This window comes from Neoarius graeffei, chromosome 7 (genome assembly GCF_027579695.1).
Source record: "Neoarius graeffei isolate fNeoGra1 chromosome 7, fNeoGra1.pri, whole genome shotgun sequence".
Taxonomy (NCBI): domain Eukaryota; kingdom Metazoa; phylum Chordata; class Actinopteri; order Siluriformes; family Ariidae; genus Neoarius; species Neoarius graeffei.
Window position 1 is genome coordinate 56,653,037 of NC_083575.1, and position 23,854 is coordinate 56,676,890.

Here is a 23,854-nt window from a genome sequence, read left to right on the forward strand (position 1 = left end):
CAGATGGCTATTGGAAAAATGTTTTGTGGCCAGATGAGACCAAAATAGAACTTTTTGGTTTAAATGAGAAGCGTTATGTTTGGAGAAAGGAAAACACTGCATTCCAGCATACAGACCTTATCCCATCTGTGAAACATGGTGGTGGTAGTATCATGGTTTGGGCTTGTTTTGCTGCATCTGGGCCAGGACGGCTTGCCATCATTGATGGAACAATGAATTCTGAATTATACCAGCAAATTCTAAAGGAAAATGTCAGAACATCTGTCCATGCACTGAATCTCAAGAGAAGGCGGATCATGCAGCAAGACAACGACCCTAAGCACACAAGTCATTCTACCAAAGAATGGTTAAAGAAGAATAAAGTAAATGTTTTGGAATGGCCAAGTCAAAGTCCTGACCTTTATTCTTAATCCTTCAGGTCCTTGTGGAAGGACCTGAAGTGAATAGTTCATGTGAGGAAACCCGCCAACATTTGCGAACAGTTCATGTGAGGAAACCCACCAACATCCCAGAGTTGAAGCTGTTCTGTACGGAGGAATGGGCTAAAATTCCTCCAAGCCGGTGTGCAGGACTGATCAACAGTTACCGAAAACGTTTAGTTGCAGTTATTGCTGCACAAGGGGGTCACACCAGATACTGAAAGCAAAGGTTCACATACTTTTGCCACTCACAGATATGTAATATTGGATCATTTTCCTCAATAAATAAATGGCCAAGTATAATAATTTTGTCTCATTTGTTTAACTGGGTTCTCTTTATCTATTTTTAGGACTTGTGTGAAAATCTGATGATGTTTTAGGTCATCTTTATGCAGAAATATAGAAAATTCTAAAGGGTTCACAAACTTTTAAGCACCAACGTTTGCATAAGTCAACTGCTCTTGTGCTTAGATCTCAGTACTGTGTTTGTTTGTGTTTCACATATTCATCATTGTTAGATGTGGCACTTTTCTTCCACCCTCTTGTGCTTTCCCCGTCCAGCTGTTTTAATGTGGTGTGAGTCCCATTATCCAATAAGACATTTTTCAGTGTCTCTTTTTGATGCAATTAAACTGTCTAATACAAAATAAGCCACTGATATAGAACACCACTTTCAAAATGGATATTTTAGTGCGATGTACAGTGATTTCTCCAGGACAGCTCAGTCGAAAGTCAGCAAAACCATTCACTGAACAAATGTCTTAACATTCTGTAAGAATGCCTGTTTTCCTGGCTTCTCCCTCACAATGCTGATGTCTCTCTGCACCCATGTCCATGTGTGTGTGTCCTTGTGTATGTATGTCCTGCACCAGGCTGCGTGGAGACTCTACTCCACAGACCGCTCCAGAACGTACCTGAGTGGCACGTGGCGATACTATAAAAGTGTTCTCCCTCCTCAAAGGCATGTATCCATGCAGTCAACTGATGAGAAAACTCTGACCTGAACTGGTTTTTACTAATCTGCCTTTTTGTTTTCTTTTTTTTTTTTATCTTATTTCATTTTGTTTCCTTCTTCCAACCCCCGCTCTCTCCTGGCCTTGTGACATTTCTTTTCGATTCCATTTTTCCTTCCTGTTTTCCTTTTTGTATACTCTGCACGTAGTGTGTTTGGCGTAGTTATGCGGCTGATGAGAACTCGGTTTCCATTGCTACCTGGAAGCCTCATTTGAAGGCATTGCATACCTGCAGCCCTACAAAGTAGGTACAACTCTGGCAGCTGGGTGTTCTCTTTGGTGTCTGTGCTCCTGTGGCCTTCGTTCTTCCCTCTTTATCATTGCAAACAAGTCTTTGTCTCCAAGCCTAATTTCTTTTTCTTTGTGTTCCCTCTCCTTGTATTCACCCTTGAATTCTCGCTTGCAAAAGACCTGTAGTCACCAAAATATAAAAATGGCTGCATTCAAATTAAATGTAAGAGCCATAGACACTCGCAAACTTTCTCCTGAAGATACAGTATGAGGGAAGATTTACTATCCTGGTTATATAGGCCAGTGTGAAAGACAATATAGACTTTAGGAGCCTGGAAATATCTGAAGCACACAGATCTATGATTAGGCAGAGGGAAGCATTATTATACTTTTCCAGTAATCACTGACTGGGTTCCTGTCCATTTTAAAGCTAAATTATCCTTGCAAGGGCTTTACGAGACAGCTTGATTGTGCTTGCATGTCTGCTTAGTGCATGTTTATGCTATCCTCTGTTCTCAGTTTTCCTATTTTTTTACGGTGTGGTTTGTTTTTGCTCTGATTCTTAGTGCATGTATGTGTATGTCTTCCTCAACTTACTGTATACCGTATTATGTTAACACAGAGAGAAATATATTGATGATTCATTCATTGTATGAAAGATTCAGTATATTTCAGTGCTATTTGTCTTTTATGTTAGACTCCTGTTCCTGTTTTTCATGTAAATAATTAATCTCCTGCCCCTTTTCTCCTCTCTGTTGCTAACTAACACCTGAAGGAAAGACCAGGGCGAATCCACCAGCAGGTTTGTTATTCTTATACAGTATGTCACCTGTGCCTTTATAACCACTGGAAATGTTTTCCTTTGTGTAAAATAAAAGCTTGGCCTTATTTCATGTTTAAATTAAAATATCTGAATGTACCACTAAATAATTAAACAATGAATAAGGTTCTTCCTTAACATGTAATTGGTGATTAGACAAAGTATAAAAAGACAAAAGTGTGATATGCAACTTGCTTCTTAACATTTGTAACTGTTTCCATTGAGGAAGAGCAGCTTTCACATCTCCAGAGAATGCACACAGCAGAGTCAAGTGACTGTAGGTTTATATAAGCTCAAGGATGTTTGCATGTGACCTAATATATTTAGATTTGTGTGTATGTTTGTGAGAGACAGGCAGACAGAGATCAATTGTGTGTGTGCACAATAAACCGCTCTATCTTGGCACGAGTTAAACATGGAACACAGTACCACTTGTCTGATGGCAGACAGCACCATGATGCACATTTTCCATTCAGTGATTTATTTATGTTAGCGATTAAATATCACTCCAGAGAACATGCACTCCAAGAATTATAAAAAATAAAATAAAGGAGAGAGAGAAAGACAGAGCAGGTGAGAGAGGGTTGCTGCTTAAGGTAGGAATGGCAGAGGATGGCAACATGCCAATGTGTCTCTTCTTAGTACATGTGTATCTTTGTTCTCTGTCCATGCATTTCTCTTTGGGAAAAGTCAGTGTCAAAGACTCGAAGGCTTTTAGGACAGTGAACGAACATGCACAGTAAGGAACCATGTTTATAATGGCAGAGAGTATTTAAGTAGTTACTTTTCATTCACCAGCTGAATTTGCTGCTTATATGCAGTTATTTGCTCTTTTAATTTCCTGGCAATTTCAGCTTAACTCTTTGCTGGTGCTTTTGGAAGTAATGGTAAAGCGCAAAGCCTTTTCCTACATTCAACCTACACTGCTTTTAATTAGCAGTTTAATTGGATTTTGGGTTTGTGATTCATATTCCAAACAAGAGCAGCAGCACAGCCAGACACTTAAGGCTTAAGTAATTTATAGTCCCCATGGTGGGTGGCAAATATGCTGTAATATGTTTCTGCAAAGACTCCTCTGAACTATAAACACACAAAGCAAAAAGCTAAGTTGTAAATACAACTAAGCCGTGAACCACTTGAATAAAATAACTTGAGATTCTTGTAGTGTGATGTGTTTTACTGGCCAGAGTGACAAGCGGTAACTCTGTATGGTACAATGCTCCTTTAATTGAGTAACAAATTGTCACAAACTGGCTTTTATATATTTTGACGTTTGGGTGGGCTTTTAATGTGTGTGTTTTAATGTGTGTTTGGGGTGATTACTTTATCCATGCATGACTGCCACTCATTGTGCCTTTAACAGTTTTCTGAAAAGCAGAGATTAACAAAGCCAGAAATGTTTGGCTTTTTACTGTACAACCAAGTGTTTGTCTTTTTCCCCCCAAACCACATATTTGTTTGTTCCACTGAAAGAAATCTACTTTTTCTTCACATTCTAACTAATCCGTACCCATCTGTCTCTCACGCTCCCTAGTAAGGTTCATAGTAATAGACAGAAGCTCTTCAGGAAGTATACCACAAGGAATTATAGGTACCCAGCATCCCCCTCTGCCTTGGGCACATGACAACCAATGAGAATGCTGACTAACTGCAGGTGCATGGATAGTGACTCATACTCCAAATGTACCTTTTATCTTCCCAATATGATCCCACGGAGGGGCTAAAACAGGGGGTCCACGCTTCTGCCTAACCCCTTTTACCTGAAGAGCTCATATTAAATCACACCAGATTCTCATTGCAATTACTATACAGTATTTGGACGCAAAATGACTGAACACCCACCAAACCACAGATGAATACTTGTTTTGCCATTGTGAATGACTGACTGTACCATCCATGATTTGATCTGTTTCATAAATAGTACCTCAACCTAATATACCCCCATAGTCTTCAAATGACCACACAATGAAAGCAGTTGTGTGGGGTTTTAGCTTTTATAAGGAAGCTTTCCCATCTTCTGTGTCCAGTTTTAAATGATCTTTCATAAAGTGAGGCAAATTATCTCATCTCGTTATCTGTAGCCGCTTTATCCTGTTCTACAGGGTCGCAGGCAAGCTGGAGCCTATCCCAGCTGACTACGGGCGAAAGGCGGGGTACACCCTGGACAAGTCGCCAGGTCATCACAGGGCTGACACATAGACACAGACAACCATTCACACTCACATTCACACCTACGGTCAATTTAGAGTCACCAGTTAACCTAACCTGCATGTCTTTGGACTGTGGGGGAAACCGGAGCAAACCCACATGGACACGGGGAGAACATGCAAACTCCGCACAGAAAGGCCCTCGCCGGCCGCGGGGCTCGAACCCGGACCTTCTTGCTGTGAGGCGACAGCGCTAACCACTACACCACCGTGCCGCCCCAAGGCAAATTATAATTGCCTTAATGCCCGCATCTGCATGTTGCACGTGTATGCTTCTGAGTTATGCTTACTATTTCACAAAGTTCCATTTCTGCACACTAAGCACTAACTTAGTGCGCAGCTGAGCTGAGCTCAAGCTACTAGTATTCCCTTTACTGTTCTCTCGCACATCTTGGTACTGTTCATGCAGCATCTGAATCTGTTTGAGTCCTTCAAAGAGGGAGGCATTTACCTCAATTTATTATTTTACCTTTTTACTGATCTCATCTTTCATTTCATTTATAATGTCTCCAGCTCCCATGATCATGAGTGATTGGCTTGAAAGCACTGCCTGTTCTAGAATGCTCACTGCATTGCATGTCAGCCTATTTATGTTGTTTAGGCTATGAGTAAAGGGCATAATTTTAGTACAGGGAATTTCAGTCAGATGAAGCCTTGACCATAAACAATTTCTGCATTAAAACTTAAGAAGTTGAAATACAGGGCCATGCATGCACATTCACCTTCCTTGAACTTTTCCACATTTTGTATTGTTACCTGTAACTGAAAGGGGCTAAATTGGAATTATGTCATTATTATCTCATTAATCTATACAAAATAGTCAAGAATTCTGAAGTGAGGGGAAAAAATAAAGCTAGTGTAGGTAATTTATTGTAGAAGCATTTTTGTTATATTTATTTAAATTCTCTTTACATCTCAACAGCAATGAATAAATCAAATGCTCTGTCAGTAAAAAGAAAAATCAGTCATATGTGGCAGTCACAGGGCTATAAAAAGCCTGTGCAATCATTTCATTCTGTCCAAATGAAATGATTGGATGGCCTACCTGCTTATCTACCTTCCTATCTACCTGCCTACTTGCACGCACTCTGTCTGTGTTCATGTTTAGGGGATGCATTCATCAGCAAAGACTAAGAAGTTGGTCATGACAGAATGCTCCTTCCCAAGTGCAGGACGAACAGACTTAAAAACTCCTTTGTCCCTCACGCCATCAGACTGTACAACTCCTCTCTGGGGGGGAGGAGGGGTAACAGGAGGACAGAGGATGGGAATGAGCAGTAGCCTAGCCTAACAATAAGCAATACCGGACAATGTGCAATATAAAGTGCAATATCTCTCCTTCCGTCGCCCCCCTTCTCTTTTTTCCCCCTCCTCCCCCTTCTTCTCTTCCCCATATCTTATTCTTTTTATATTTGCATATGTAAATACTTAATTTATTTTAATCTATCTAGAAGTTTTCTCTGTTTCTTTTCTGTTTATCTGTAATGATACTGCTGGAATCTTAATTTCCCTGAGGAAACCCACCCAAAGGGATCAATAAAGTTATCTAATCTAATCTAATCTAATCTAATCTAATCTAATCTAATCTAATCTAATCTAATCTAATCTAATCTAATCTAATCTAATCTAATCTAATCTAATCTAATCTAATCTAATCTAATCTAATCTAATCTAATCTAATCTAATCTAATCTAATCTAATGGTTGAGGGCAAGTTGAATGGAGCCAAATATGGAGCACTTGCATGTGACGTCACAGCCGATCCAGATTGTGACAGACGCCATCTTGTCGGTCAAACGCCATATTCCGCCTTCTACTTCTGCTTTTACTTCTACCTTTTCTTCTGGAAAACCCTACTATATACAATTCTACTACAATGGCTGCGGCTACAAGCTCTCCCTACCTGTGCACGTTTTTTATGGTTTTTGTGTGTATTTTTGCGTGTTGTTTGTCTGTACCGGACTTCAATATCCACTACAACCGTATGGACTTACTGGACATTGGTTTCCAGCAGAAAATGACGGTTTGTAGCGAGTTCCATCGCATGCACAACATTCCGGACGAGATAGCGAGACCAGCGGGGTCTCCGTGGATTGTTATCGGAAGCAAAGCGAAGGAGGCGGCGCCGGGAGCGGAAGCAAAAGCGAGGCTGCAGAGCCGGCCTGTTGACTAAGCTCAGAAAACAGCCACTCAAACCTCCACTGCCAAGCCTCTACCTCTCCAACGCCAGATCCATGTAAACAAGATGGACGATTTGGAATTACAGTTGGAATTATCTTATTCTATTCTATAATCGGCTGGTCAGTGCTATACTCAATACTTAAGTGACTTACCCATCCAATGAGGATTCTTGTTTACAAGATGCCACATCTGAGTCGCTGACAAATCCTGAATTTCTGTAAAGATAACTGTCCAGAGATTTATAGGCATGCAGTGCTTCACCACTGAACAGTGAGGGAAAGTTAATGAGGTAATTATACACGTCCGGGTATTCCGCTGGCAGTTCAAAATCCAGTCGTGAAAACTCCGTCTGGTAAGCCATAAGGGTCACTAATCTGTAGATCGTTTATTTTAGACATATATCTAGTTATCTGTTCATTAGAAAAATGAGCCGTGTAGTCCGTCGGTTGAAATTGATCCATTCTGTACATGAGTGCAGCAGTATTCAGCGGTGTTTTTGACCGACAAGATGGCGGTTGTGTACTTTCCGGTCACGTGACTGCAAGATCTCTTATAGACAATCCTAGAAGAAAATCTGTTCCAGTGTGCAAGAGACTTGAGACACTGGAGTGGTTCAAATCCAAGAACCTAAATATGTTCGAATCAGTCAAAGCCAAAACCTCAATCCGATTGAGAATCTGTGGCAAGACTTGAAAATTATTGTTCACCAGTGACCTCTTTCCAATCTGACAGGACTTCAGCAATTTTGCCAAGAAGAATGGGCAAAAAGAATCCAGATGTTTTTTTGTTTTTTTTTTAAGCTAACAGAGACACATCTGAGAAGGTCATTCTACTTCAGGGGGACTTATGCAGACTGCTATTTTGTTAAACTAACTTTTATATCACAATTTAAAAATGTGCCTTCAAATGTTAAAAGATATACTGGAAAACAAATGGCACAAGTCCTAATTAAGTCAATTTTAGTTTGGGGTTTTAACACAGGAAAATGTGGAAAGGTTGAATGGGGTGAATAGGTATGCAAATTATTGTATATCAGTAGGCTAAAATATTATTACTCTTAGTCATTTGTTTTTACATGAAGTTGAGCTGTATTTAACAGATCTTTCTCTTTTTTTCTTCTCTTCATCATTATTCTTTTCACATTCCTCCTTTCTTACCCTCTCTCTCCCTTAACTGTCCTTCACTCATGCAGTCAGAAACTGAGCTTTAAGGAACGTGTGCGCATGGCCAGTCCTCGTGGTCAGAGCATTAAGAGCAGGCAGACATCACTGAATGACAGACGCTCTCCTGTGACTGAGGTAGCTACAGAGGGGAGCAGCCCGGCCAAGGTACAAAAGAGCTGGAGTTTCAACGACCGAACACGTTTCCGACCCTCGCTCAGGCTCAAGAGTCAATCACGCACTATGCCCGAAGGTAAGTGAGGAAAAAAAGGTCTGTGTGCCAAGTTAAGGTGTAAATGTATTGATTATTATCATAAGTTCATATTGCTTACCAGTAGCAAAGGTTATAGAAATGGTAAGAACACATTAAGCACATCTATAAGAACTGGTTCCTGCATGACAACCCTCTTTTTTTATTTGCAGTGGTTATCAAAAGGCTATACATAGCTATTCTGAATGAAGATTGACTGCTCCAAAATATTTGGAGTGCAACAGGACATTGTGTTAAGATTATCGGAACATGTAACTGCCTCAGCTTTTAATCTCAATATGGACGCTAAAATGGGACCTTCCTATGCAAATCTCTTCACTGGACTTGTTGAGAAAATTATTTGAACATTCACTGGACATGTCCCTATACTGTTGCATAGCACATGATTTGAAACATTTTCATGCTTGAACCATTCAGTGAGACCTTGTGCCCTTTAAATGGGGCATTGATAGAGACCACTCCTGTCAGGGTAGAAAAGTCAGAATAACTTTTAACTGAATTGCAATAATCCTTCCCCAACCCATGTCAGCAAAATGACCTCACAGACGAGGCATTGGATTTGCATTTAATTTTTCACCCATCCGTATATATGCAATGATGCCATTAAATATTGAGGTTCTGGACAGATTCCCAGAGTGGAAGATTCTGTTATAATGTCTCTAACTCAAGAAATGAAAGTATTAAAAGCTTCCCCGGTCTTTCCGAAAGTTTCTGTTTCCTGACCTGTTTGCTCATGGCACTTAATCACGGGTCTTAAAAGCTAAACGAGGTCAACCTCAGTGTATATTGTCTTGTTGTGTTCACATTTATATCTTGTGCCTTTTGGTGTGGGGGAATATGCACTGTACACTACAGCTTCATGACAGGTATATGGCTGCTTCAACAATTACCTATTGTTCTGTTTCACCTCAACAGTCCTCAGAGTGGCCCTCAGTGGAAATGAAGAGGGCGATAGAGAGGAAGAGACAGAGCCAGTTTGGACTCTCTGTCCTGCTAAAAGTGGTTCTGCTCAGCTTGTGATGGAAAAATTCACATTGTGTTTCAGTATTGACAGGCCAGTTAATCTTATGGTAAAATGAGAATCTGCAAGGCAACAATATAAGCTGAAATGACAGGAAATACTGTGGTTTGACTTTGAAAATCTACCTCACTTTTTAGTACTTTCCAAACCCACAATTGAACAACGTTTGCATTTGTTCAGTTTTTTATTTCAAATCTTTTTGCAGCTGTATATTCAGCATCGAACAGGATTTGTACGTGAAGACCAGTTTCAAAACATGTACGTGTTATACTGTGAAAGAATGTCTGTAATGTTCAGCAAGGACGCAGCAGAGCTGAGAAAGTTTATATGACCATGAAGTCTCGCACTTCTGAAATGAGGAACACAGGCTGAGGGGTAACCCCAGTGCCACAGATCAGGCTGATTCAGAGAGAAAAAAACTTACATTCACTCCGCAGACATGTTCTGTGTACTTCTTACACAGATTCACAGCTGCTTAGCATCCAGTATGTCCTGACTGTGCAGCCTCTAAAAATCCACTACAGCCTAATGTGCAGACACTTGTCACAGGGGTTGTATCCTCAAAGGTACTTTTAATCAAAGAGGGACATATTTGTTGAGGAGCGTTATTTAAGGTACATACAGTGGTGCTTGAAAGTTTATGAACCCTTTAGAATTTTCTATATTTCTGCATAAATATGACCTAAAACATCATCAGATTTTCATACAAGTCCTAAAAGTAGATAAAGAGAACCCAGTTAAACAAATGAGACAAAAATATTATACTTGGTCATTTATTTATTGAGGAAAATGAGCCAATATTACATATCTGTGAGTGGCAAAAGTATGTGAATCTTTGCTTTCAGTATCTGGTGTGACTCCCTTGTGCAGCAATAACTGCAACTAAACGTTTCCGGTAACTGTTGATCAGTCCTGCACACCAGCTTGGAGGAATTTTAGCCCATTCCTCCATACAAAACAGCTTCAATTCTGGGATGTTGGTGGGTTTCCTCACATGAACTGCTAGCTTCAGGTCCTTCCACAACATTTCGATTGGATTAAGGTCAGGACTTTGACTTGGCCATTCCAAAACATTATTCTTCTTTAACCATTCTTTGGTAGAATGACTTGTGTGCTTAGGGTCGTTGTCTTACTGCATGACCCACCTTCTCTTGAGATTCAGTTCATGGACAGATGTCCTGACATTTTCCTTTAGAATTTGCTGGTATAATTCAGAATTCGTTGTTCCATCAATGATGGCAAGCCGTCCTGGCCCAGATGCAGCAAAACAGGCCCAAACCATGATGTTACCACCACCATGTTTCACAGATGGGATAAGGTTCTTATGCTGGAATGCAGTGTTTTCCTTTCTCCAAACATAACGCTTCTAATTTAAACCAAAAAGTTCTATTTTGGTCTCATCCGTCCACAAAACATTTTTCCAATAGCCTTCTGGCTTGTCCACATGATGTTTAGCAAACTGCAGACGAGCAGCAATGTTTTTTTTGGAGAGCAGTGGCTTTCTCCTTGCAACCCTACCATGCTCACCATTGTTGTTCAGTGTTCTCCTGATGGTGGACTCATGAGCATTAACATTAGCCAATGTGAGAGAGGCCTTCAGTTGCTTAGAAGTTACCCTGGGGTCCTTTGTGACCTTGCCGACTATTACACGCCTTGCTCTTGGCGTGATCTTTGTTGGTCAACCGCTCCTGGGGAGAGTAATAATGGTCTTGAATTTCCTCCATTTGTACACAATCTGTCTGACTGTGGATTGGTGGAGTCCAAACTCTTTAGAGATGGTTTTGTAACCTTTTCCCGCCTGATGAGCATCACCAATGCTTTTTCTGAGGTCCTCAGAAATCTCCTTTGTTTGTGCCATGATACACTTCCATAAACATGTGTTGTGAAGATCAGACTTTGATAGATCCCTGTTCTTTAAATAAAACAGGGTGCCCACTTACACCTGATTGTCATCCCATTGATTGAAAACACCTGACTCTAATTTCACCTTCAAATGAACTGCTCATCCTAGAGGTTCACATACTTTTGCCACTCACAGATATGTAATATTGGATCATTTTTCTCAATAAATAAATGACCAAGTATAATATTTTTTGTCTCATTTGTTTAACTGGGTTCTCTTTATCTACTTTTGGGACTTGTGTGAAAAGCTGATGATGTTTTAGGTCATATTTATGCAGAAATATAGAAAATTCTAAAGGGTTCACAAACTTTCAAGCACCACTGTAATTGGCCCTTAGTGCATACACAGGCACATCTAGAATCTATTCTGTAGTCAACACACTGTCCAAGGCTTATACACCCAGATTAATGACCCCTGAATGGTGCAAACACTCTTATTAAATGTTGACCCTTATCACATGCTTATAAGACTTAATCCATACCTCCGCTGATGTTGGAGAATTGCTGGACTTTGCATTTTACCAGTACAGCAGCTTGTTTCTGTGTTTTACAATCAAGCTGGCACATTGCACAACAGAAATCTATTTAAGGAAACACTCATTTGTTGATTCCAAGCATTTTCGTGCTTTACATAGGCTGAGTAGAAGTCTGAATGAAATTGATACTTTTGGTTGGGTTTTATTTGGTGCGATAGTGATTTGGCCTCACACTGCACAGAATTAAACAGACAAGAAAGCATAAACTTTGAGTGTTAGAAAATGCCAGGCTAAAAAAAAATGTAACCCATTACACATAGCATGTTTTGAGCAGTTGGGTTGAATTTTGTTCACCCCAAGAGAACTTTCACTATCTGTCTCAGACTAGTTGCTCTCATGTAATGGGTGTTATGGCCCTTTTCCACTACCCTTTTTCAGCTCACTTCAGCTCGCTTCAGCCCGACATGGCTCGCGTTTCAACTACCTCAGAGCAGCACGACTCAGCTCGCTTCAGCCCTGCTTAGCACCCAAAACTCGCAAGGTTTTGGAGTGGGGCTGAAGCGAGCCAAACCGAGCCGAGTGGGGCTAGGGGCGTGAGGAGACACTCCCCTGTGCACTGGTTGGTGAGGAGGAGTGTCCTCACATGCCCACACATGCCCCGCGAGCACGCTGGGATCTGTAAACACCGTAAACCCGGAAGAAGAAGAATTACGAATTACGAGAGTTTCTGGAGCCTTATGCGCCTCGCCTCATCTATACGCTCTTGCCAGTATCTGTTGGCGTTGTCGGTGACAACAAGCCACAGCACCAAGACCAGCAACACTAACGACTCCATGTCCTCCATGTTTATTGTTTACTATCCGGGTCGTGAGACTACCGCTTAAAAGGCCACTGATGTCACTGTTTGCACCGCCTAACGACATCACGTGACGTCCACCCACTTTCGCTAACTCCACCCAGTGTGTCCACCCACTTCCAGCCAGCACGGTTCAGCGCGGTTGTAGTCAAAATGCAACTCCAACAGCCCCACTCAGCTCGACTCAGCCCAACTCAGCACGGCACGGCTCAGCCCAACTCAGCCGCGTTGGTAGTGGAAAAGCGGCATTAGACAGATCTAAGTGCTGAAAGAGTTTTTGCAAAACACACTAGCAAACAGATCCAAAACATAAGACAAAGGCAGAGTCAAGAAACAGGCAGTGGTTAAGCAAGGCACAGACAGGATATCAAAGGCTGAAAAAAAAAGGCAAAATACAAAAACAGTCAAAACCAGAAAGGCAAAACAAAGATCAAAGGCTTAGGGTGTTTACTTTACAAAGTCTGTGTCTTCTGAGAGTCCTTATATGCACGCACTGTGATTGCACTCTGATCAACAGGAGGCACATGGCAGTTAGTGCTAAAGAGCTTGAGTGCAGTGCTGGGCACGAGTTACAGTCCAAGGTGCACACTGCGCGCTCAGTGCATCAACACATGCGGATGTGACAGAACCGACCTCCCTCCAGGAGCTAAGAATCTCCTTGGTTACCCCAAGGATGAGGATCGAGGGCTGAATGAAGTCCCCTTGGAGCTCTGCTCTGGCATCATGATGTACTGGAACACGGGCTTAGGTGGAAGCTTGGGTTCAGGTTGGGCTTGGTATGCAAGCATGGATGCAGGTGGAAGCTTGGGTTCAAACTTGGCTTGGTATGGGAGGATGGATGCAGGTGGAGGCTTGGTACAGAGGCGTGGATCGAGACATGGACATGGGTGTTGTCAAGAATGTAGACTCTGGAATGAACTTGGACAAGGATTTAGACTCAGGCTTGGACATGGTCATGGGCTCAAGCATAGACATGGGCCTGGACACAGGTTAAGTATGGACATGGACTCAGGCATCAGCATGGACCCAAGCTTGAGCATGGACCCTAGCGTAGGCAGGGTTTCAGGTTCCAATATGGACTCAGAGACAGGCATAGGCCAAGTTTGAGTGACAGCATCCTCCCTGAAGCCTGTTGGCAGAGTGATGATCTCATCCTTCCTGAAGCCTGGTAGCAGAGCAACAGTCACATCCCCACTGAAGCTTGTTGGTGGAGTAATGGTCTTGTGCTCCCTGAAGCCTGGTGGCAGAACCTCCCCATATGCCGCTGTGTTAGCCTTACAGGTATCACCCCCCATTTCTAGGGGTCATTCCCTCTCTGACTCTGGCATGACATTGCTCAGAATGCCACTTCTCTTCCACTACATCCATTTTGTAGGCAGAGTATTCAGACATGTAATGGGCAGTAGACAAATGTAAGTGCTGAAAATGTATTGCAAAAACACACTAGCAAACATACCCAAAACATACAACAAATTCAGTGTCAAAAAACAGGCAATGGTCAAGCAAGGCACAGGCAGGCTATCAAAGGCTGAGACGAAGGGCAAAATACAAAACAGAATCAAAACCAGAAAGGGCACACAAAGACAAAAGGCTTAGTAACATCACACACAAGGTACAGCGCGCATGCATATATATATATATATATATATCACAAAGTCTGTGTGTTCTGAGATTCCTTATATGCACACACTGTGATTGTGCTCTGATTGGCAGCAGGTGCATGGCAATTAGTCCTAATGAGCTTGAGCACAGCGCTGCACACGAGTTGTAGTCCAAGGTGCACACTGCACACGGAGGTGACGTATGCAAGTGTTCACACCTGTGTGAATGCATTGTACCAACAGACTCAATGCACAAGGGTCTAAATTCAAATGGATTAAATAATAAAAATGCATTTACACTATAATTCAAATGTATTGATGTTCACATTTGCTGTCTACAGCTGTGATTCTTTATAATAATGCTTGGCTCTATAATTTCAGGATTGGTGATGATTCAGTGTCAACATGTTTCACATGATGCTTATGTTTATGCTTATTCTCCTAGTTGTACTTTTTATTGGATCTTTCTCTTCTTAAATATCATCTCTCCTTTTCCAAATCTCACTCTTAGCTGACAGTTTGGGAGGAGAGGAATGTTTTGATGAGAAGGGATGTCACTGTGATGTCACTGTGGAGGATCTGTCTGCTCCTCTGAAGATGGTCATCAGAGCTGTCAGGTGAGGAAATTACCGAAATAACACAGGTACTGAAAAATCATTACACGTAGGGGCTGATTTCATGTTCTGGACACCCTGTATAACTAACAGCCATTATACTAGACTACAGGGGCCTCATTTATAGAATTTTCTTATGTTTAGGTATGATCTTAAATTCTATGGATTTGTTTATGTTAATGATGTACAAATAAGGATTTATTAAACCTGAAATGGATGTAAAATTGGCAGCACGGTGGTGTAGTGGTTAGCACAGTCGCCTCACAGTAAGAAGGTTCCGGGTTTGAACCCAGTGGCTGGCGAGGGCCTTTCTGTGTGGAGTTTGCATGTTCTCCCTGTGTCTGTGTGGGTTTCCTCCGGGTGCTCTGGTTTCCCCCACAATCCAAAGACATGCAAGTTAGGTTGATGTGGGGTGGCCTTGGGCTGAGGTGCCCTTGAGCAAGGTACTGAACCCCTGACTGCCCCCTGGGCGCTCTGGGCTGCCCACTGCTCTGGGTGTGTGTTTGTGTTCACTGCTTCAGATGGGTTAAATGCAGGGGATGAATTTCACTGTGCTTGAAGTGTGCATGTGACGAATAAAGGTTTCTTCTTCTTCTAGTAAGTACTCAAACTGAAAAGTATATGTCCAGACTTTTTTCTAGTCATGCCATTGTGGCATAAACGAGAAAGACTTAATGAATGAATACAATGGATGGATAGAGGAGGACATTTTTTACCTGCGTAAATTATCAATTATCTACTGTGTAACTTTCATCTGACTTCTTTTATCACTAATTAGTCTGCAGTAGTTGCCTTAGCATGGTCAGGTTGAAGGTGGAGCTGGAGCTTGATATATTAAGGCGATTTGCAATTAATAAACAGGATATATGTAGGAAGGATTTAGGAGTATTTGTTTTAAAGCTTGAAGCTATTTTTCCCAGTTGTTTCAATCAGCATTTCATTACTTTATGCTTTTTATAACACAGTGCATTGTAGTGACATCTAGTGGTGAAGAGGATGATGTGCAAATTATAATCTACTGCATCCTAGTGGGAGCTGCAGCATGTTTTTTTTTTTTAACATGGTTCAGTGATATTAATTGCTTTTTAAAACAATAAAGGCAACTGATAACACAAAAACCTGCTGACACGCATTTATATTTAACCCAGCCCCATCACCTATTATTTTATAGACAAGGCTTATGTGGGCTTATCTGAATTGTAAAATATATGAGGCTATGTTTATGCTTGTTGATTTTTTTTCCCCCAGCAAGATTGTTAGTACGTTATACATAGGCATATACATCTTATACATAGGCAGCCTTATTTTCTGATTTTGAGTTTAAACTGTAATCAAAGTTTTAGGACACTTTGTTGGTCTTTTAACTTCTATAGCTACAAAATATTTCTGTGTATCAAACTATTTCTTGCTCAAACCGCTGTTTCCTCGAATGACACCCCAAAATGCGGACCAAGCTTTACTTTTCTTTTAAATCAGTTGTGAGCTGAAGCAAAGCTTCAGATGTGACTGGTCACTTGCAGAAGGAATCAAGCTGTTTAGTTACACATGCCTTGCAGCTTTATTATCAGTGGTGACATCACTAATCAAAAGGTCCTCCTGGGGTAAAGTGGTAGAGATTTCTCTTTCTCTGCTTTCCCAAGGTGTCAGATGGACACACTCACAGCATCTTCTGCTTACACATTGGCTCATCTGACATATATATCAGAGTATACCTGACAGGCAGTCAAAGCATGATTTAAAACACTGTGATATTAAGATCCATGCAGCACTGTGTCAATATTTTGGTTCCATCTTAGCCCTGTCGAATGACACTAATGCTTTCCACCGCTGGAGGTTTGGGTGATACTGGTGAGAAAATTATTTGACTGGATCAATGTTAGAAGCCCTGTTTTAAACTATTTTCCCCACTGGCTTTACACATAGGGTTCATCATGGCCCACTAGTGACAGTGAATAAGCATTGAAACACATTAAGTACTTTCAGTACAACTTGGAAACTGACATGTAAGACAAGCTGTGCAGAAATGTCTATTACAAGTAATGTGTGTCTTAAAGATTGTTTTAATTATCTGTACAAAATGTTCTTTTTTTTGGACATGTCACATATCCCTTTTTCAGAAAGCATTTATGAACTGGAAAGCTACTTTTCTGTGCATTATCTACAAAGATTTGATACATAAATTAGCACAAGGTTTTGTGCATGTGTTCAAAATGATTGCGATTATAAAAAGACCAAATGTTCACCTTGTGACTCTGGCAGCACTTTGTCTTCTTTAAACAGCACACACTAGGAGAATTGTGATGTGAGTTGTATCCTTTATTCTTGTCAGAATAATGAAGTTCCACGTGGCCAAGAAGAAGTTTAAGGAGACTCTGCGGCCATATGATGTGAAAGATGTGATTGAACAGTACTCAGCCGGGCACTTGGACATGCTGTGTCGCATCAAGAGTCTCCAGACTAGGTTAGCCCAGTCTGACCTTTACACACTCCCAAACAAGATGTTTGAATAATTTCTATAATGATTTTAAATCACATTTAATTTCACTCCTGGTATTTCTTCCTTCCGTTCCCACCTGCTCACATAAAGCACTGTCTGCTTATATGTTTGTCTCTATTGTTGTGACTACATGAATGTGTGTTTGCACTCTCCCATTCAGGTTGGATACAATAGTGGGTCCACCTCAGACCCTGCGCAGCAAAGCCAAGACTTTTTCCTCTCCCTCCCTGCACTCGTATTACAGCCAAGCCAAGAGGAAGCACTCAGCCCCAGGGTCAGCTGACCCATAGTCCCCTTCACCAACATTACCTGACATAAAATGCAGACATGAGTCACATGCTTAGGCTATGTGTTTGGTTCATCATTGACAAATGCCATACAGTTGACATGTATAATAATGGTTTCAGGTCTGCAGCTATGCCATATTCCACTATATTTCTTAATGTTCAAGTATGTTTGGCAAATTAAAGCTAGATGTTGCATATTATGTACCATTCACAGACACAGAACCTTAAGCTGTCGACTCTGTCTAACAAACTCTACATCTCCTTGCTTTTGGCTGCGTGTTATTCTTTCCTTGCTAGAAAAAGTGTTATTTTAACCCAAAATTTAACCCTTATGTTCTGTATGAGTCAGAATAACCGATTCTATATTGTTATTACTGTGATGACCTGGCGACTTGTCCAGGGTGTACCCCGCCTTTCGCCCGTAGTCAGCTGGGATAGGCTCCAGCTTGCCTGCGACCCTGTAGAACAGGATAAAGCGGCTAGAGATAATGAGATGAGATGAGATATTGTTATTATTGGAAGTGTTACAATATAAAATTACGGTATGTTTAATTTTGTTTCCAACATAAAACATTTTGTGTAAATAAAGTAGAGAGAGAGAGAGACATCAGATGTACATTTTTATTATTTACATTTGTATTGCCATAAAATATAAAACATGATTAAGCTAAGTAATACAGAACATAATGGTTTATGTGATCCTGACATCTTGATTCTCCTAGGAATGTGGGACAAACTAAGTTTTTGTTTGTTTGTTTGTTTGTTTTTTGCCCCCCGGTTCCTGAATCAGTAGCATTTCTTTTACAACTGTATATTATTTTTGCTTCAGTGTTGTCTCCATGTGTGTGTGTGTGTGTGTATATATATATATATATATATATATATATATATATATATATATATATATATACACACAGTGGGGCAAAAAAGTATTTAGTCAGCCACCAATTGTGCAAGTTCTCCCACTTAAAAAGATGAGAGAGGCCTGTAATTTTCATTTTCATCATAGGTACACTTCAACTGTGAGAGACAGAATGGGGGGAAAGAATCCAGGAAATCACATTGTAGGATTTTTAATGAATTAATTGGTAAATTCCTCGGTAAAATAAGTATTTGGTCACCTACAAACAAGCAAGATTTCTGGCTCTCACAGACCTGTAACTTCTTCTTTAAGAGGCTCCTCTGTCCTCCACTCGTTACCTGTACTAATGGCACCTGTTTGAACTTGTTATCAGTATAAAAGACACCTGTCCACAACCTCAAACAGTCACACTCCAAACTCCACTATGGCCAAGACCAAAGAGCTGTCAAAGGACACCAGAAACAAAATTGTAGACCTGCACCAGACTGGGAAGACTGAATCTGCAATAGGTAAGCAGCTTGGTGTGAAGAAATCAACTGTGGGAGGAATTATTAGAAAATGGAAGACATACAAGACCACTGATAATCAAGGGAGATCTGGGGCTCCACGCAAGATCTCACCCCGTGGGGTCAAAATGATCACAAGAACGGTGAGCAAAAATCCCAGAACCACACGGGGGACCTAGTGAATGACCTGCAGAGAGCTGGGACCAAAGTAACAAAGGCTACCATCAGTAACACACTACACCGCCAGGGACTCAAATCCTGCAGTGCCAGACGTGTCCCCCTGCTTAAGCCAGTACATGTCCAGGCCCATCTGAAGTTTGCTAGAGAGCACTTGGATGATCCAGAAGAGGATTGGGAGAATGTCATATGGTCAGATGAAACCAAAATAGAACTTTTTGGTAAAAACTCAACTTGTCGTGTTTGGAGGAGAAAGAATGCTGAGTTGCATCCAAAGAACACCATACCTACTGTGAAGCATGGGGGTGGAAACATCATGCTTTGGGGCTGTTTTTCTGCAAAGGGACCAGGATGACTGATCCGTGTAAAGGAAAGAATGAATGGGGCCATGTATCGTGAGATTTTGAGTGAAAACCTCCTTCCATCAGCAAGGGCATTGAAGATGAAACGTGACTGGGTCTTTCAGCATGACAATGATCCCAAATACACCGCCCGGGCAACGAAGGAGTGGCTTCGTAAGAAGCATTTCAAGGTCCTGGAGTGGCCTAGCCAGTCTCCAGATCTCAACTCCATAGAAAATCTTTGGAGGGAGTTGAAAGTCCGTGTTGCCCAGCAACAGCCCCAAAACATCACTCCTCTAGAGGAGATCTGCATGGAGGAATGGGCCAAAATACCAGCAACAGTGTGTGAAAACCTTGTGAAGACTTACAGAAAACGTTTGACCTCTGTCATTGCCAACAAAGGGTATATAACAAAGTATTGAGATGAACTTTTGTTATTGACCAAATACTTATTTTCCACCATAATTTGCAAATAAATTCTTTAAAAATCAGACAATGTGATTTTCTGGATTTTTTTTTTTCTCATTTTGTCTCTCATAGTTGAGGTATACCTATGATGAAAATTACAGGCCTCTCTCATCTTTTTAAGTGGGAGAACTTGCACAATTGGTGACTGACAATACTTTTTTGCCCCACTGTGTGTGTGTGTGTGTGTGTGTGTATATAATTTATATATATATATATATATATATATATATATATATATATATATATATATATATATATATATATATATATATATATATATATGTGTGTGTGTGTATATATTTATTTATTTTTTTTTAAAGGTGGAAGAGTGATGTCAGAGAAGAACCATTTCTTGGTTTCCTAAACCTTTTGATTGATGTACCTTTAACTATTTTTGTTGCCGATACAGATTTTTTTTTTCTACCGTAAATGTGATGGTATAAACTATCCTTGTAGTGGAAAAATTGTTCAGTTTAATTATGGCAACAGCAAAAATGTTAATGTTTAAAGAATCATGTAATGAAACATACTTTAGGGAACTGAAAATGCCTCTTAATGAAACAAACAAACAACAACAAAAAAAAAAATGTTTCCTCTGTGGCATCGCTAAAGTAACCTTTTCCGACACCTTTATTTTAAGAGTGTATTCTATTGATTAATTCAGAAGCAACATTCTGTTGGTTTGACATTGATTTGCCTTTAGCACATGAAATCTAGATATGTTGTTTGCAGTAGTATTTGTGCTGACAGAGCTTTAGAGTAACTTCTCTCTAGTTAGTTGTCCTTGACTGATAATGAAACATTAAACAGACAACTCTCTTTCATACACAGACTTGTCACAGGCTTGTGTCCACAACAGAGCCTCGACATCAAAGCCAGGAACCTGTCCTCTCCTACTCTGCACTTGTATTACAGTCAAACCAAGAAGAAACACACCAGCTCAGGGTTAGAGTTGTACTAGCAACTGTTGCCTATACCACCTAACACAGGGGTCCTAGACTTGGGAAAATACTCACCTGAATTAACTTAACACTGTGTCTCAGGGGTCTAAGGCTGATGCTAAGTTAGTGTTAGAACTTAATGGTGTGTATATTTTATAGCACAAGATCAGCTTCAGCATTGGATACCCAAGTGACTTAGACTTGTTTATATTGTTTCCCAAACTCTGTATAACACTTGCTTTATGTGGTTTTACTGATGAGATTTTTTTAACTATTGGTTTAACTTACTACTGTTTCATTTTAGTGTTTAGCGTGCATGATAATACCAATGGAGAACTGTGGATATCTAACATCTCACTAATGCTTGGCAAAATTAAAGCCTTGAAAAAAGCTATTCTTTGGTTTACTGTTAAACTGCTTAATTTGTTTCGCAGTGCCAGGAGAAAAATCTAAAAAGAACTAATCTTTAGAAAGTAGAAATACCCTCTACATGTTGTGCGAGCATTAGCATAATTTCCACACAAAATATACTGAGATTAAAACGGTGACTTTTGCTTGTTAAATGATTCCCCTCTTTGTAAAATTTTTGAACAACATAACCGCTAACTACCTTTCTCCTTCATTAACTGGAATCAGGTTTCGTCCCTCTGTGCTGTGCCGTTTTCTGGTTAAAGGGAATACAGATACAGCAATTAAAGCTGTCTGTTCCATCCTTTTGGACTTATTCAGTGTTTATGTGTCACAGGGTGGACCAGATCTTGGGAAAAGGGCAGATACCCTTGGACAGGAAGATGAGGGACAGGATCCTTCCAGAGGGCGAGTCTCTGGAGCATGACATGAGCATGCTGGGACGTGTGTGTAAAGTAGAAAGACAGGTGAGTCTATAAGTATAATGTCACACTTCAAGAACAAACTAAATGCATGGCTCTGACATTAGTGCTGATTATCATTCAAATGATCGCTGGTGGCTGGTGGTAACATTAGGTGAGAAGGCTAAGCTATTAATAGTTTGGCAATTAAACTATCAGAGTTGACCAGTATATTATATACCAAAGTCTCACTGATAATAAACTATTAATTTACTACTACTAGTAGTAGTAGTAATATTAATTTATTATTATTATTATTATTATTATGTACCGGCGAGTGGTCTAGTGCAGGGGTTTTCAAAGTGTGGGAGAGTCAGCCCCTCTCAGAGAGCAAATAAACAACAGCGCCCCCTTACAATTTTTGTTGTTGCTATACTTAATGTTCCATTCGTATTTTAAAAAAATGGTTGTTGTACACATTTTGATTTTTTTCTTTTACACATTTTAAACATCTGTGCTTTTTGAAAACATCTTTTTTTACACATTTAAAACATGAGCTTTTTTTAAAACCTCTCTTTTTTTGCACATTTTAAACATCTGTGCTTTTTGAAAACATTTTTTACACATTTTAAACATCTGTGCCTTTTGAAAACATCTTTTTTTTACACATTTAAAACATGAGCTTTTTTTAAAACCTCTTTTTTGCACATTTTAAACATCTGTGCTTTTTGAAAACATCTTTTTTTTACACATTTTAAACATCTGTGCTTTTTTTTTTAAACATCTTGTTTTACACATTTTAAACATCTCATAGCATCGTTAGCTAGCACCTCTTGGCAGACAACACACTGTGGCAGTGGAGCATCTTCAGATCCAGTCCATGAAAATCCAAACTTTAAATAATTGTGGTCATACTTCTTTTTTTGCTTGGCCCAGACTCTGTCTCCTCACTCACTGTAGCTTTAGGTACTAAAAATCGATCCATTTTGTCTCTGGCAAAGGCTAGCTGAAGTTCGCTAAATGTCCGCAATAGTAACTTATTCTGGTTTATTTTTCCTCACGTTGCGCCCCCCCTGAAGAACTCTGGCGCCCCCTAGGGGAGGCGCGCCCCACACTTTGAAAAGCCCTGGTCTAGTGGTTAGCGTGTCCGCCTCTCGATCGCGAGTTCTACTCACGGTCAGGTCATACCAAAGACCATCATAAAAATGGTGCCTACTGCCATCTGGCAAGGCATGCTGCAATACAGATGCAAGTGGGGATTCAAACTCTTGCGGTTACCAGAGGACTAGCCCCCCCACTGTAACCCTAGTTATGTAATATGGGCAAGAGACTGAGGGCTACGGAAACGGTGATCGGTGCCACCAAACGCACCACAAATGGTGCGGGAAGGACTTTGATTATTATTATAAGAAGTATTTTTGTAAATGTAAAAAACTGGGCAAATTATCACACACACATTAAAACAGATAGGAAGCTACATTTATATTTTTAAAGATGTACTGCACACTCCAAATGTGTCTTTTGAGATGTACACTAAATGATATGACTGTTCTGTGATGAAATGTATTAATGCTGGTTTTGGAAGCATTCCTTTGAGATTCTGATCCATGTTGACACGATTGCATCACACATTTCCTGATTTTTCAGGTGTAATTTCATGCAGTGAGTCTCCCGTTCTAACACACTCCAAAAGTGTTTTACTGGACTCAGATCCAGTGACTGGGAAGGACACTGAAAATCACTGAACACATTGTCATTTTCATGTAACCAGTTTGAGACAACTTTTGCTTTGTGACATGGTGCATTATCAAGCTGGAAGTATCCATTATAAAATGGGTAAATTGTGACCATGAAGGGATAACAGGCCTAAAGTGTGCCAAGAAAACATTCCCCACTCCATTACACCACTTGTACCAGCATGGACTTTTGACACAAGGCAGGTTGGGTCCATGGATTCATGATGTTGGTGCCAAATTCTGAACCCTACCATCTGTGTGCCTCAACAGCAATCAAGTTTCATCAGACCAGGCTACGTTTTATCTAGTCTTCCACTATCCAGTTTTGTGAACTTGTGTGCAGTGCAGCCTCAGCTTTCTGTTCATGGCTGATAGAAGTGGAACCCGATGTGATCTGCTGTTGTAGCCCATCTGCCTCAAGATTCAGCATGTTGTACATTCGGAAATGCTTTTCTGCTC

The 23,854-nt window shown here is 40.5% G+C and overlaps 1 protein-coding gene across 5 annotated transcripts in view; it reads left to right on the forward strand.

Moving 5' to 3' along the window:
• Nucleotides 1-23,854, forward strand: part of kcnq5a (potassium voltage-gated channel, KQT-like subfamily, member 5a) — a 227,413-nt gene that overhangs the window by 200,026 nt on the left and 3,533 nt on the right. For 2 of the 5 annotated variants that reach the window (XM_060926035.1, XM_060926037.1), the window contains exons 8-14: nucleotides 1,582-1,676; nucleotides 2,439-2,465; nucleotides 8,063-8,283; nucleotides 14,669-14,774; nucleotides 17,101-17,232; nucleotides 17,429-17,542; nucleotides 21,596-21,725. In XM_060926035.1, the coding sequence (XP_060782018.1) occupies nucleotides 1,582-1,676; nucleotides 2,439-2,465; nucleotides 8,063-8,283; nucleotides 14,669-14,774; nucleotides 17,101-17,232; nucleotides 17,429-17,542; nucleotides 21,596-21,725 (825 nt within the window). Of the gene's footprint in view, nucleotides 1-1,291; nucleotides 1,381-1,581; nucleotides 1,677-2,438; nucleotides 2,466-8,062; nucleotides 8,284-13,610; nucleotides 13,623-14,668; nucleotides 14,775-17,100; nucleotides 17,233-17,428; nucleotides 17,543-20,740; nucleotides 21,044-21,595; nucleotides 21,726-23,854 lie in introns of those variants that run through there. The other 3 variants (XM_060926038.1, XM_060926040.1, XM_060926036.1) reach the window with 3 other exon arrangements.